The sequence below is a fragment of the Poecilia formosa genome, unplaced genomic scaffold, assembly GCF_000485575.1.
Source record: "Poecilia formosa unplaced genomic scaffold, Poecilia_formosa-5.1.2 Scaffold151, whole genome shotgun sequence".
NCBI classification, from domain to species: Eukaryota; Metazoa; Chordata; class Actinopteri; order Cyprinodontiformes; family Poeciliidae; genus Poecilia; species Poecilia formosa.
The window spans coordinates 1263699-1279622 of record NW_006800090.1 but is presented as its reverse complement, the minus strand read 5'-3'; the positions used below and the strand labels follow the sequence as shown (position 1 = coordinate 1279622).

General features: G+C 41.7%; 1 protein-coding gene across 1 annotated transcript in view; it reads right to left on the bottom strand.

Annotated features, from left to right (window-relative positions):
* Positions 1-2286: 2286 nt before the first annotated feature.
* Positions 2287-15924, bottom strand: part of skila (SKI-like proto-oncogene a) — a 33900-nt gene continuing 20262 nt past the window's right edge. Inside the window, exons 2-7 of the mRNA XM_016677271.1 lie at positions 13619-13714; positions 12843-12931; positions 11114-11256; positions 8836-9212; positions 7300-7530; positions 2287-6338 (exon numbers count right to left, since the gene is read on the bottom strand). Of these exons, the coding sequence (XP_016532757.1) occupies positions 6084-6338; positions 7300-7530; positions 8836-9212; positions 11114-11256; positions 12843-12931; positions 13619-13714 (1191 nt within the window). The 3' untranslated portion in view covers positions 2287-6083. The remainder of the gene's footprint in view (positions 6339-7299; positions 7531-8835; positions 9213-11113; positions 11257-12842; positions 12932-13618; positions 13715-15924) is intronic.

Genomic DNA, 15924 nt, shown 5'->3' with positions numbered 1-15924 from the left:
GTGTGTTGCCAGATTTCAGCCTGGTTTTGCTGTCAGTTTAAAAATGTTTTAAATAGCAAGGAAGCCACAGAATACAGCTATAAGTTCACTGGCACACTGTGGTGAGTTTGCTATTTGTTTGAAAAAGTGCAAGAATTGCATATAAAAAAGTTTGATCAGCTCTATTTTACAGATTAAAATATATATCAAAACATACAGAAAGAGTTTCTTGCCAATTTAATATTTTATATTATGTTATAGCATCACTGTTAGAATCCAGGCAGAGGTAGACTTTACTTTACTGACTTGTAATTAATGAACTTAGCTTTCTACTGAACCAGCACCTAGTGGCCATTGTGGGTATTGCAGTTTATAGGTTAACGGCTTCTTTAATCACAATGGTAAACAGGAGTTTCTGGATTTATGCTGGGTTGGATTTAATTTTATTAAATTATTTTTCAACAATAAAGCAAAAAGAAAGAAAAACAAACAAACATACAGCATCCATCATCCACAGACATGCAATAAATAATACATAATAGAAAAAATATTAACAATTACAAAATACTTAACATTGAAAATAACCAGACGCATGGAGTTTTCTACTTAAACACATATATGAAGAAAAGACAAGCAATAGGCTGAACCCAGTACATGCTTAACCTATATTTATCTAATTAATAAAAACTTATCATTTAAGATCGCCTCGATTTGATCCCAGGTATTAGCTTGGAGTCCCACTTAGGTCATCAGAAACTCACCTCCTAATACTTTAAGCTAAGCTCTGACTTAAACCTTAGCTTAATTTTTAATAATCAGAAAGATGTATGTTCAAGATGTATAAAACTGTTACCTAAGAAGTGTTTTTCACAAACCACAATGTTCACAGTGAAAGAGACTGTATTGGATTGGCTCCTGGGCCACGAGAGCTGCTGAAACACCGCTCCTTTTGATATATGACGTTCAAAATAAAGCGCTAAGTTTAAGAAGCATCATTCTGCATTGCATTGTTGTCAGTAGCTGTGCTTCCATTAACCATATAGATGCGCAATTTGACATTTCGAAAATAAATTAGCTTAAAACGTGCCAATTTCCAAAAAATCTCCAGTTTTTCTGATTGAAGGAAGTGTTTTTTTTTTTTTTTTGCTGAATCAAAGTTAGTTTATTTCACAAAATTGCAATGGAAACTATTTTCTTTGCATCACACGAGTCATGTGATCAACAACCAGATGTTAACACAAGCGCAAACCATGAAGAAGAATGACAGGAAGTAGCTGGAGAAATGTGTTTGTTTTAATGATTTATAGAAAAAACAAAATTATTAACCCGTGATTTTAATCATTTCTTATTTAATGTTATTTTTTATATTAGTGGGACATTGAAAAATTTCTGCACACATTTGTAATAGAAACGCAGCGACTGAACAAGAAAAAAACCCCATTATAGCCTAAAGGACGTTGAGCTCAACATACTCAGTACATGTTTTCCAATGACATTTTTCCTGGTTTTCTTGGCCTCACTCCTCCTTCTCCCGGTGTGAATACCTGGACCGGAACGTTGCCTGGCTCTGCTTTGTCAACAGCCTCCTGGTAGAGATTGTTTTATGTGCAGTCTGTCAGGCCTTGCAGCTACTGCAGGGCTTGGCAGCGTTTCTGCAGACAGCTTCTGTGAGAGGAGGTTTTAGTTAATTTTAGCCTGGATGCACAAGACAAAATGCAGGACTTGAGACAGAAGAAGGAAAGCTGAAATGGAAGTGAAAAATTTGCCCTATGTAATAGATAAGTACGTCTTTAAATTAAATGATATAGACCATCTTTTCACATTAATGCAATTTGATAGCATAAAGATAAAAAAAACTGCTTTCATTAGATTGATAAAATATTTAAACAACTAATTTAAAAGGTTCTGCTATAGACGGCCTTGTTTGACACATATCAGGAATTAGATTTTCTTGCGCTGTCTATTTACACTGCCAAAGGCTGACCACTTTTCCTCACTTACTTCTTCTACTACTCTCCGATTTGAAATATTTTCTGTTATTTCAACTTTTAACTTTGTGTTTTCTCTGGGGGTTTTTTCTCTCTGTACAAGCTACACCTGGTCTGGCATCTCGTCTGATTAAAATGAAAATGAAAGAAACCAAAGACGACGCTCGTTTTGACACTACAGAACTTTACTTGAATTTGATCCAAGTTCATCGTCTATACAGGATTTATTTACAGGTTCTGAAATCAGGGAGGAAAGAGGGTGGGAAAAATCCAGAAATAAACAAAACAAAACAAAAAAACACTAAATACAACCGAGGAATCGGCTAAAAGCATTTACAGGTATGTCATTTAATAATGATGCTCAACAGTTAGAGATGCAGTGTCCTCTGCTTTAAAAAACATCTTATATCACAACATGAGGTAGGAGAACAGTGTCTCTAATTCATGCAAGAACAAAAAAGTCTCATCACACTGTAGTATTGGCAACGTAGTATGCAATGGTCACACACACAGACACTGCGTTTCATGTTTTCAAACAGCACTGATGGGAAAGCAACAGATTTAGGTTTATTTTTGCGTAAATTCCACCTTCGACTGTCAATCTGAGCCTCCTGCAGTCATTTTCCAGGCTCCTTCTTTTCATTTTTATCGGTTTGGCAAAATTCACAACTGTACAAAACACATCTAAGCTCTCAAAGCGCTGCAAAAAGCCAAAGAAAGGCCCAGCATGCCATCTTAAAAGGGATTTTTTCCCATCCTACTGGTTAGTAATAGATGCACACTTAAAAAGACTAAACAGCGCCCACTTGTGGTTACAATGCAAACTCCTCTGACAGAACAAAAAAAAAAACTCTTGGGTGAATTTTCTGCTGCAGAAGCAAACAGGAGAATAAAAGTAATACTGATTAGCATCTGATGGGTTAATACATGATTTCAGTGTGGAGAAAAAAAATAGTCAGACCAAATTATTCTACAGTTTACAATCTTCATGATCATACGGTGACTTCATATTCTGGCCAGCCTCTCAACCACAAGGGAGATAAAACTTTGCACATGTTCAATAATTCATGCAGAGAAGCCTTTTTAAAAATCTGAGGGAAATCTTCAGTCTTTTTTTTCTAACAATAAACAGATTGTAACTTGGCGACATAAACTTGGAAGGGCAGCAAAACATGCAAACATTTTTTTTTCTTTTTCTTTTTTCTCTCCAAAATGTCATCTTGAACAAATTTCTGATTTAGATTAAGGGAGAAGGTTCAAATAGCAAAAAGGAAATCTGTCATGATAAAATCCATAAAAACAACAGCGTCGGTTCTGAAAGTGGAGTAAAAGTGTGTAACAAAGTATATATATATTTTTTTAGTTTTTAGTTTTATAGTTGATGTCTGAGTAAACCATGCACTTCATTCCCCCACATCCACTCCAGAAGAGTCCTTTTTCTTTTTTTTCTTTTTTGTTTGTTTTTAATTAAAGAAATCAAAACAATTAGACCCACTGCAGCCTCAGCTGTGGTCCAAATCATATAACCTTTTATAGATTATTTATATAAGAACAGTTAATATATTAATGACTACCTTATTTACAAAGTGAATATAAATCTTTCGTTTATATGTTAAACATTTTTCTTTCATCATCTTAATAAATGTTTTCAATGCAACAACAGTAGAGTGTACATTTGTTCCGCCTGCTCTCTGTCCGCTCCTTCCGGTCGGTCTCTGTAAAGGGAGGCTGTGTAAGAAAATCTGCATCGAACAGGATGGAGCACAGTGGAATGTCTTATCAATTTGCATTAATAGCAGATGCATATAAAAGAAGCTCAGTTTTTTTTTTTTTTTTTTTTTTTTTTGCCGAGGACGATCCCGTTACACAGTTATTTACACACGCACGCACTCGCACAGACGCTCACAGGGATCTTTTTTATAGTGGCGATAAAAAGCGCTTCAGCCTGGGCATGATGGGATTCCTCCCGGGCATCTGATCTGGATGTGGGTCGTCCACCAGAGGGGCCCCCCGACATCGACAGCTGCCTCAAACGAGGGGGAGCTCCATCTAAGTCGGGGCCACCCAGCCTGCCATTAGCGAGCCTCGGTGCTAAATGTCCACAGCTTCACACTGTTCGTGAATAAGTGCAAACAGAACCCGAAACTCTGCCGAACCGACAGCTTTCACCTGCGACCCGCATTCTTAGACGGCAAGAATGTCTAACAATGAAGAGAGAGGCTCAGAGAGCCGTGACAGCCTGCAGCTTTGATCATCTGCTGGGAACGCAGGGGCCACCGTTCCGCACGGATGGTTGCGACGCACCGACACAGTCCTGTGTGCGCGGACACGTTGCGGGTTCTTTCATGCGTCGTCATGGTAACGCAGAAAAAAAAAAACACCTGTGTCCAAACTACAGCATGGGCCGGAGTGAGATCAGGGTGTGATAAAGGGTGAGTAAAAATACCGTGGCTTGAAGGTTTTAATAGTAGTAATTAAAAAAAGGTGTTAAATTAGACAAGAAATGCAACTTAGTTTTTTTTTTAACTCGGTTTCCTGGTTGGGTGTGGTGAGATTTGAGGATTTTATCAATGTTTAATAGAAAACTGGCAAACTCCCGTGAAGCTATATCATTTATAAGATGTATTTACTGTTACGTTGGTTTTATTGCATAGATTAGAGGAAAAAATCTAAAATAAGCACTTTGTAAGCTTAGTTGCTGCTGTCATTCTTCTCTTCATAGACTCACTAGTGAATAAAAAGCTTTCAAATATCTAGTTAATTGGTCAGAGGATGACTTTTCAAGTTCTACAAACCCAAAAGCCAGTACACAGCGAGTGGACCTTTGGTTATTTTCAAACCATTGCTAACTGGAGGGGTAGACTCTGCTGAAGTTTTAAATTGTACTCAATTGCTAAAGTTTGACGCCTACCGGAAATTACTTGCTCTGTAAACAACCATCCTCCACTGCAAAGAGAGAAGTTGACTAAATATTTGGAAGCGTGGCCGACATGGACAGAGCGGCTACGTTCACTTCCTCCGCTGCCATTGCTAAAGTTAAAGGCAGATTACTAAACCAGCGCAGAAAATCGACGTCATCGTCTCCTTCTGTTCGCTGATTGGCCGATTTGAAATTCTACAAGAAATCCAGGCCAATGGGAGAAAGCCCAGGCTAACGGTTGAAAAGTTGTAGCCTACTTTCGGTAGAGGGATAATGTTTTTGTTTACTCTGATCACTCAACAACTTTTTGTGGTGTCATGAAAGGATTTGAACCATAGGAACCAAATGACGGAGAAATTTTAGCAGTTTTAAAAATGGGAATGTTTTAAAAACCTAGCATAGCTCGATGTCTGAATGACCCGCGCCCAGACCGAGGAAGACCAGCAGCTGGTCGGTCGAGTGAAGAGGAAACCAATCTGCCCTCCAGGCTGTAGCATTTCATAGCTAAGTACAAGAAGTGTAGAGGGTCTTTGGGGAGAGGTCACACTCAGTCACTTCAACATCAGCGTCATTACTGGCATTTTCATGAGGTCCTACAACATCTGCGAATGACAAATGTCTGCTTTTGTACAGTAAAGGTCTTTTTTCCTCCATAAAGACTTAATATTTTAACATGATTATATTTATTTGTGTTTATAAGGACTCCAAAAGAAAATATATATTTTTATATATATGTATATATAGAGAGAGATGTCATTTTAAACTCCTCCACTCGCTGAGTCTTGAGGATCTGAGCTTCATGTATACAAAGTCTGTAGGTACCGGCAGCCGTGCCAGGTAGTAGCATAAAGTGTCACCAGCAAGGAACGGTGGAGTCCAAAATTCAGAGTGTTCAGCTCCAGGAACCAGGGAGCAGGAAGGACGATGATTCAGGCAGGGAAGGATAGTGATGGAACTTCCTGTCTCTAAAGCAGCTGTTTATTAAAAACTATAAATTAAATCAAACATACATGTCCCCCAAAAAAATCTTTAAATACTGTGTGTGTGTGTGTGTGTGTGTGTATATATATATATATAAATCATAAATCTTGTAATGTATCTTTTAAAAACGGGGATCAGAAAGGGAGCCTGCAGAGGGTCAGGCTGAATTGTTTGTGTCTGTAGAGTTGGCGATTGACGGGAAGAAAATGTCGCAGTTACTTCAGGCCGGCCACAGGGGCCTCGCCCATGGAGGAAGAGCAGAGAGGGGAGTGGGCGTTCAGGGGTCCAGTGGCGGGGGTGAGAGGGGGAGAGGGGCTGCCTCCCATCATGCCAGACTGGGCCATCTGCTGCTTGAGCTGGGCGATGGTGTGCTCCAGCTTCTCCCGTGCCTCCCGCTCCCGGTGAAGCTCCTCCTGCAGCTCCTGCCGGTCGGCCTCGGCCCGCTCCAGCCTCTGCCGCAGCTCCGACAACTGGGAGGAGATGGAGATAGAGGTCAGGTTAGGATCAAACGCCGCAGAAAACCCACTGCTCAACATTTACACAAAATCTTACCAAACATTTTTGGTCTGGTTTCAAATGCAAATATATTGTATGAAGACAAAACTAAGTAACCAATGAATCAATCATTATTACAGGAAAGGAGCTGACCTCAACATGCAAATGGATTAAAGACATGTAAATCATCAAACTAATAATGAAAAGACATGATACACATTTCATTTATTTTATTCAAGATTTCCGCAGAACTTAACTAAAACCAAATGAGGTAAAACATCCACAAAAGATGGCTTTAGATCCTTATAATAGTAATAAAGCTGTAACATAACATAGCAGAAATCCAGCTTTTAGCAGCACTTTCACTGTTAAGCCACATTCATATTCAGGGTGAAGCAACTGGGACTGTTTACCATTAGCGCTCATATTTCACAGCTCAGAAACGGACAGTGATGTAATTCTGTTTAGAAAGTATCTCTGCATGGTAAACAAGACTAATGCTGCATGTCTGTCCACAGACTTCATTTCTTTCTAGAGCAGCTAAGATGAGGAGATAAAGTTGGGAGCTTTTCAAGAATCTGCTGAGAAGTGGAGTTAAAAGCCGTGTTGGTGAGGCTGGATGTGAAACTGCAGCGCTGAGCTCAGGCCAACATAACTCAGTCTGTCTCCAGGTTTAATCTCCTGGAAACCCAAACAGCATCCCGCGAGTGTGTTTTTATATTCTTACACAACACTCAGAGTTCCAATAATACTGGTCAAACATCTCCAATATCTGGCATAACTACAGAAGAAAGAGTGAAATATGTTTCATACACCAAAGAAAAAAAAAGGCTTTCAAGGTAAAAAAGAAAAAAAAAAGGCCCATAAAACAAAGTTTTATGTTGCTGTAATTCAGTGTGACTTATTTAGAACTGGTGATGCGTTTAGAGCTCCTACCTGAGCGGTGTAGTGGGCCTCCTGCTGCCGCTGGGCCCCGGGTTCGCAGGCGCAGGCCTGCTGCCGGAGCTGCTCCAGACGGCTCTCCAGCTCCAGCTGCTCCTGGCGGGCCTGTCCGAGCCGCCGCGCCTGCTCGCTGTGCACCGCCTCCAGCTCGCTGCGGAGCTCCCGCTGCTCCGCGCTCAGCTCCCGTAGCCTCGCTGCCTCGCCCCCACGCAACGCCTCCAGCTCCTGGACGCACAGAATTCAAGACAAGAACGATCTGAGTAACGGTGATAATAACGAACCCCTACACTGAGCCTGCAGGAGAAATATTTTGCAATACAGCTTCTCCTCAGGGAGGTTAGACTTTGTGCCTCTACCGCTGCCCAAAACCTGACAGAATCCAAAACTGTGTTTGTAACCTCTGACTTGTATTTGCACATAGCGTTCAATCATTTCTGCAGATAAAATAGGATTATTTTGTCCACTTTTACTCTGATGTGCCTAAATAATTGAAGTCTGACATCTCAGAGTAAATGCAGCTGCTTTGTGAAACCCGCAGAGGTTAATCAGCGAACATTAGTGACAATTATGTCCTCCTATGAGAGTTGTGTCTTATGTTTTAAATAACAGTTAATCCATCATACAGAAATCGAAGAACTAAAATAACAAATGGGCTGAATAGGAGAGGATTAATCTAACAAACCACTGAAAGGCCTAAGATTACTCTGCAGGAGCTGCATAGATCCTCAGTTCATGTGGGAGAGTCTATTAGCATAAGAATTATTAGACTTGCATCATAATTCTTGTTTAAAGTTGTTTAGCAAACATGTGCAAGAAGATATTTGGTCAGATGAGAGCAAAATAAAACTATTTGTGGAGAAAAATGAACAATGTGTTATGATATATCATCTACTGTGAAACATGGAAGTGGCAGCATTATGCTGTGGGGATGTTTTTCTTCAAGAGGGACATAGAAACTGCTTGTTGGGAAGATGGCCAGAGATTGAGCTAAACACAGCAAGAAAAGTAGTTCTGGTTGATGACCTTGAATACATGGTGAGTGCAAATGCACACCACACTTTTAAGATTTTTACACAATGAGGCTTCGAACTTTGAACAATGTACTTTGTGTTGAACTATCCCCAAAGGTCTGCAACCTGCGGGTCTGGAGCCGCAAATGGCTCTTTGGACTTTCAACAATGAAATGAAATAAATTTGTCTCTTCACAATAGGTTAAGTATCATTTGTTGCTCTGAATGAGTTTTATGTAGCTGGACATGTAAAACACATTGAAGTTTGTTTCTGTGACTTTAAAAAGTTCAGGAAATAATAATTTTGCAGTGTATGTGAAATTTTGTAAAAAAAAAAAGAATGGGAAATTAGTGGGCATAAATAGAAAAATATTTCCTAATGCAAGTGTTTGGATGGAGAGAAGGCAGGGTGGAGGTTGAGTTGGTGTCATCTCCACGTCAACGACGCCTTTAATGATGGCAACAACGGTTCCAGTCGGGTTTATCTGCAGCTCGTTTCTGTTTCCATCCACCAACTCACCATTTCCAGCTGCAGCTGCTTCTGCAGGGTGGAGTTGAGCTTCTCCTGCTGCCTGTTGTACATCTGCATGATCTCCACGACGATCCTGTCCTTGTCGTCCTCCACACCCCCGACCGCCGACGCCGTGGCGACGGCGGCGCTCATGTCCTTAGACGCTGCTTCCGTTTCCGACGACAGCATCGACGCAGACCGAGGAAGAGATGCCGGAGGAGGAGTGTGGGAGGGGATGTGGGTGGCTTTCTTGCAGCACGGGCTGCTCGTCTCCATGGAAACTGCCTGGGTTTGGCTTTCCCGCTCAGTGGCCAAGGCAGCAGCCGCCACACTCTGGGATTTGGCCTCCTCGGTGCCGGCCGTGACAGGAGGCGACGCGTGGAGATCTGAGGAAGGCAAGAAAGAGAAGAGAGTGAGGACGGGAAGAGAGAAGATGAGATGAAAAGAAAAGCAGAGGAAGCGGTTGAAAGACAAGAAGTGCGAGTCATGTTGGTGTGCACATGCTTAGTAACACCCTCACACAACCTCATAAAACATCGCACTTCTTCCGAGGAACCAAACACTCGCCCACAATTTCTGTTTGTGTTTGCCCTCAGACACAGATACAGGAATAAAGGTGAGTTGTGTAGGTGAGCTGCTCCGCTGCATCTCCTTGTTTTTTTAAACTGCGGCTTGTTCCCCTGACTGCGGTCTTTAAGGTGTGTGCATCACGGGAAACGTTCGGCTGGATGCTAATCTCTGGCACAAATCATTATTCAAATTGATTCAAAGCCACAGAGCTAATATTAGATCCTCTATTCAAACCAGCAGTTTGGTAAAGAGGAAGGGGAACACTGCACTACGGCAGTTCACGGCCTACTTTCTACAACGTCTTAAAGGAGAAAAATCCAGATTGGTCTGGAAAAAGGCAGGGAGGAAGGATGAAAAGCTCACTCTGAGAGGAGTGGGCGGAGGATTTGACAGCAGACTGAGAGATGAAGGGAGCCAGAGAGGGAAGAGACAATGATGGATGGATGGACGGAAGAAGAGAAGTATGGGAACAGACGGAGAGTCGGCTCAGAGAGGTTGTGTTGCCGGCTGCCAGGAAAACAGAGAGAGATGGAGGATGGAGGGAAGGAGGACAGATTGGTTGGAAAGCGGAAAGTGAAAGAGAGAAACACGCAGCCTGGCAGTCAGACAGCGCGTTAATAACGACAGACTGAAACCGTTCCTCTGATTCGTCCTTTTCTTTTTTTTTTTATGTATATATGAATGCACGGCGTGAAAGAGGAGGTCACCAGCGCGTCAGACGTGCGGCAGCCCGCAGTGTTGTTATCCGAAGGTCAACGAGTGGCTCTGTGCATGGGAGCGGACTGCAGAGTTTTCAGTCCTGGAAGTTGCTGCTGAGCATGTGTCAGCTCGGAGTGAGCTGCGTGAACTTGATACGCCTGTCATTTATGCTTATGCTGCATGCAAACAGCTGCTGCTTCGCTGTATTGATGTCACGTATTTATAGCAGACACACATCAGATTGTGTCCAATAGGCGTGCAAAGGAGTTCTAATTAAATATGAAGGATTTATTTAATGGGGTAAAAAAAAAAACTGCGTTTGGAAATTATTTATCATTAAATTGGATCAAATTAATATTAATGAACCTTCTGTGTTTCACTCTTGTATTTGCTAACTGCTATTAAAATAAATGTACTCTGTATTAAGAGTTTTCATCAGCTTATTAGTTTCATAATTATCATTTGAGTCAACAGCTTACGGATTTGAACATATGGTACATTCATCCAACATTTATTTGAGTTCCATATCTGTAAGTTATTTATTTTATTTTTTTCATCTAAAAAGAAAATTTTGGGCGTTTTTAACTGAAACACCCTCCATATTAACACCTGTGATAGAGACGTGTAAAAAGCCTTAAAATAAACTTAAATCTTCCATTGCAGCAACAGAAAGAATCAACCTTTAATTTCCCCCAAGTGCAATAAATGAACGTTTTACCCACAATAACTAAAATTAGCAATAAATTAACAATAAAATTATTGTTTAAGACAATTAAAACTACAACTATTTTGGGCCTTAATATTTTACTCCGATTAGTCTGCATTTTTCAGATTTTAGACTGCCTTAATTTAATTTTTTTTGTTTTTGTAAACCTTGGCTTTATTTCAGCATGTTTCTGCAGAAGAAAGAAGCATAAAGTGTGTAGATGTTCCTCTTCTTGTCCCCAGTAAAATATTTTTAAACAAAAAGTGGATTTTTGTCCAGGTAAGTTCACAGTTCGCTGCGTTTCCTACTGACCCATTGGTGGCTCTTCGTGGCCCAGCATCCTGCGGCTGTAGTGATGCTTGAGCAGCGCGCCAAACACCTCGGGGCTCATCTCCGCCTCCCTCCTCAGAGAAACGTTGGGAGCCACCATCTTATCGTATGTGTACAGGTAATAACTGGAAAACAGAGGTGAAGAGTTAAAAGATACAATACTTTGGTTTTACAGTATTTTATCAGGATTACATGTGACAGAAACACAAAGCAGTAGATTTGGAGTAGTCCCACAGCATGATGGTGCCACTACCAGGTTTTCCAATCCCTTTTGGTGAATTTAAAAGTTTTATTTAAAAAATGCAACTATGTCCTTAAACACTAGACCTTAAAAAGCTTAGAATTATATCATATTAAAGCTAACACTGATAATGGATGCTATTTACTACTGAGGTGACTTCAAAAGACAAAATGCTTTATTTTTAGGGGCATGAAAGTAAAAATGGGATGAATACAAACATGCCACACTTTTAACATATTTATTTGTAAAAAAAAAAAAAAAAGTTTACAATCATGTTGTTCTATTATGTAAAATGTAAAAATACATGTAAGTTTGTGATTTCAAAATGTAGAGGAAAAAAAGGTGCAAGAATCAGGAGTATTTTCAGGACTCTGTAATGTGTTTAAAAATATCCCCCATTTCTGCTTTAGGCCTCATAAAGGTGGTTTAGTTTCCTTTCAGCAATTTCGCCAAAAACTATAAACAGCAAAGAGTTATGGGCTCCAGAATGCTGTGTTGCCCTTTACAACAAACACGTCTGAAACAAAGAACAATCTCTGTTTGCTATCTCTTTTAGCTCAAAGCAGCGCGATAAATCTCAGAGCAGGGGCTAAACAAAACGCCGTGTGGAATATGGATATTCCTTATCGTGTGTTGCCAGGATCTCAGCCCAAACAGACCTTCGGCTTATCACAAACTTCCAGGTAGTGGCGCACAACGGGGAGACAGATACTGCCTGGAGATGCTCCGAAGCCACTGAGTCAACACTCATCTGTGTGGCCCCTCCCCCCACCAGCGCCGAGGCTGGAGCAGTGAACTAGGTTAAGCCTGACAGCTCAGCGGGGCTCTGTTCAAAACTCCACCAACCAAGACATTCCTGCTCTCCCTCTGGATGGGAATGAAGCGCTGCCTGTCTGCCTGCGCGGGGATATGAAGCTCCGTCACTTAAAACAACTGAGACCTGATTGAATAATGCAAGGCAGGCTTGCATTAGACGCGTGCCCCTCTAGTGGATCCCTGCGACAACCGAAATTGAACCTCGTCTGGCTCTAAACTGGTGCTCTAATCTGGTCTGCACATGTAAATGTGAAATCTCATGATGCCACCAGGTGATCGTGGCTCTAATCTCTCCCTCCCATCCTCTAATTCGTCTAGCCTGACGTCTGCGAGAGTCTCCGCGGGAAGCAGTCAGACGCTGCAGTGGCTCCGTAAACCCTTTAATTCCAGGCTTTAATCTGGGAGAGATTACCGTGCTACCTAAAATGGAGCTAGAACTAAACAGACTGGAGCAACTGTCTGGGGAAGGAGAAGCAGTGAAGAAGAAATAGAGAACGACGGATGGACGGCCATATTACGGCAACTGGGAGTAAAATGGCAGAGGTCTACTACAAACATACCATTGTATCTGAACTAAACAATACTAGACATAACGGTGCAGAAATGGGAAATTTCTAGATTTCAGATTGCATCACGGCAGGTGAGGTGCAGTACCTGGGATGGACCAGGGTGGGGTGTCCTGGCTCCTCCTTGATGTCCGTAAAAAGACGGTTGAACATCAGAGCCGGTGGGGATGGTTTCCCCTGTGGGAAAGAAAGAATAAAAAAGATAAGAACAGCATAAATAGGACACAAAACCACCAAAACACTGTCTTTTTAACATACTGTTATGGTTAGAGATGTTCTATACCAATTTACTGATCTGTGAGGGAAACTAGTGCAGACCAGATGAACAGTGAAACAGCAAAGTGAGACGGGAATATGCTGCACATCTCTCTCATAGGAGCCATGGTGTAATATGCATGCCTACATCAAAACCTACATCAAAACCCACTTGTTTGAGCTAGCATACAGCCTTTAATTATCTTTGTACTCTCTTATAAATCTTGTTTTTTTGTTTTGTTTTTATTACCGGTATGTATTTTATAATCTGCTTGCTTTTATGTCAAGGTGACCTTGGGTGTCCAGAAAGGCGCCTACAAATAAAATGCATTATTATTATTATTATTATTATTATTATTATTATTATTATTATTATTATTACGTGTGAGATGTGAGTTAGGGATTAGGCATCAGCTGAGACGATGCGCATCAGAGGAGAATATAGTCCCACTGAACGGCCTTCATTTTAACTCAGTGAGTGTGGGGGGAGAGTGGCTTAAGAGTCTGGTCCAACAGAACGGAGCACCTTGTGTCCGCTACGAATTAGCGAACACAAGGTGTGAGAAAGGATAGAGGTGAGGGTCATGACCCTTAGGGGTGGCTACTGACCTTTCTCGTAGGCTCTGTGTCGGCTAACTTGTCTGAAGCGGAGCAAATTTCCACCGAGGACTTCCTCAGCTGGCTCTCCTCTTCCTCTCCCGACTTCTAAAACACATGGAGAGAGAGAGAGAGACGGTGGGTGAGTTATACCATCCAGAGTTACCAAAGCCAGAGAGACGGGAGGATGGAGAAGAACACACAGAAAACAAAGAGTCGGTCCAACGAACCCATGGAAGTGATTGGCATTAAAAGTGCAGCATGATGTCAACACTTTAAAACGTAGATGACGCACATCTTTACATTACATGAACCCATTCAATCATTGACCAAATCAATCACTTATTACATGTGGAAACTAGAGATCAGGCAAAAATTCAGGGTGTAGTGATCGACTCAGATCTGAACCTTCAGAGACACATAAAGACAATTACAAAGTTGGTCTTCCATCACTTGAAGAACATTTCCAGGATTAAAGGTCTAATGTCCCAGCAAGATCTAGAGAAACTCATTCACTCATTTATATTTAGTCACATTGATGAAGTCTTCACAGGTCAGCTCAGAAATAGAGTTTTACACCTCACGGAAGATAAGTTGGTCCAGATTAGCAACGGGCCAGTCACCAGTGCAAAGATACACTAGTTTTTTTTATAAAGTAGAAGTTTCAATTCTGCTAAAATTGTCAGTCAGGTTGTAGAACAACCTGACTGACAATTTTAGTCACTCTGATGCCAGAGATGGCATCAGAGTGACTAGAGTGTTTCTGGGTGAATGTTGGTCAAAACATTTGATTGGTTGGCCAAAATGAATCAGAATAACTATAAATAAATTATATACTACGTCAGCAGGAAAACAGGTAATTGTTTTTCTCTCTTAAATATAACCAGCTAGACAGTGTTGAGCATTATAGTTTCATGGTAACTACAACAAAACCAGTGTTTTCACTAAAAACTTCATACTGTGAGAGTTTCTAACTGGTCTGTGCCTCGCTGTGATACAACACTGTGGAAAGTAAGAGAAGCCCTATAAATAAACCACAAGGAAACGCCTTGCCGACAGTCAACATGTCTTGTTGTCAGGTGCTTCTGTGCAGACATGCAACGCAGCTGGAGTCAAGCTCTCGCTTCAAAGCACAGATGTACATTAGAGCGTCTGCAGATGTGTTCGTTAAATACCGCTGCTCCCGTCTCTGCTTTTCTAGTTCCGTGTGTGTATATGTTCTGAGCAAACACGGGGCTGTGCTCAGCGAGAGCCCACGAACTGACACAGTTGATGCTTATCTGTGGCCTCACAGCGCTCATGCACTTTGAAGCAAATTGGCAGGTAGCGCAGATAGCACCAGAGGAAAGAGAAGCTCTGGTGAGGTAGGGACAGGCGCAGAGGGGAGATGAAGACCAGAGGAGGAGGAAATAAATGAAACAGGGTTGTAGAAAGCATCAATAATTGACTCCTTCGCCTTTTAAAGCCATCTATGGTGAGCAGACAGCTTTTCAACAGCTGGAGTAAAGGATTTTCCTCCACACTGATGCATTACAGAAGCAAAGAAGAATGTGTGCAAATGAATGTGACACCTAAGTCCCAGTTATACGAGCTGCAGTCCAGCATCCGCCAGCATTCCGCTAGACATCATAATAATTCTCTCTTATCACTTTTATCCAATTTGGAAAACACCATCTTTTACTGCCTGATGCACAACCCCAGGACCTCAAACCTTGCTCAACATCTATCAAACACAAACCCTGCCTCGTGAAAGGGAAGCCGCTTCTCTTGTTTTATTTCCTTGTAAACTGAAGACGCTCTACCTAGTGCTAATCTGTGTGGTCCCTCCTGCCAGCTGAGCAGGGGACTGTCCCTTATTTACAAGGCCATGACTGAATGAGCATGCAAATGGAGGATGGAGCTGGATGTGTAGCCAGGTGTAGTGTGGAAAGCAGGAGGCTCGTCCGCTCCAGAGCGCATTTTGTTGGTGGTTTTTTTCCTTCTTTATTTTTATTTCTGCTCAGAAGGAAGCACTGCAGCGCTGAAAGGAGGGGGCGAGTGAAGGAGGGGGCAGAGGGAGGGCGGGATGATGGGACAGTGAAAAGATGGAGGGAAGGGTTGAGTAATGAGAGTGAGTTGGGAGAAAAAAAACAAGAAAAAAAACACTGCAGTGGTGGCGCCTTCCCCTCGTCAGCTTCCTTCACTGTGAAGGTTGTGTGTGTGTGTGAAGGGGAAGACAGATGGAGAGCACTGGACTGAACGGACATTAACTTCAGGTCTCTTAGGGGTCTTTCATCTGCTTGACCCCCACAACAGAAGAAGCTCCATTACTGAGACCA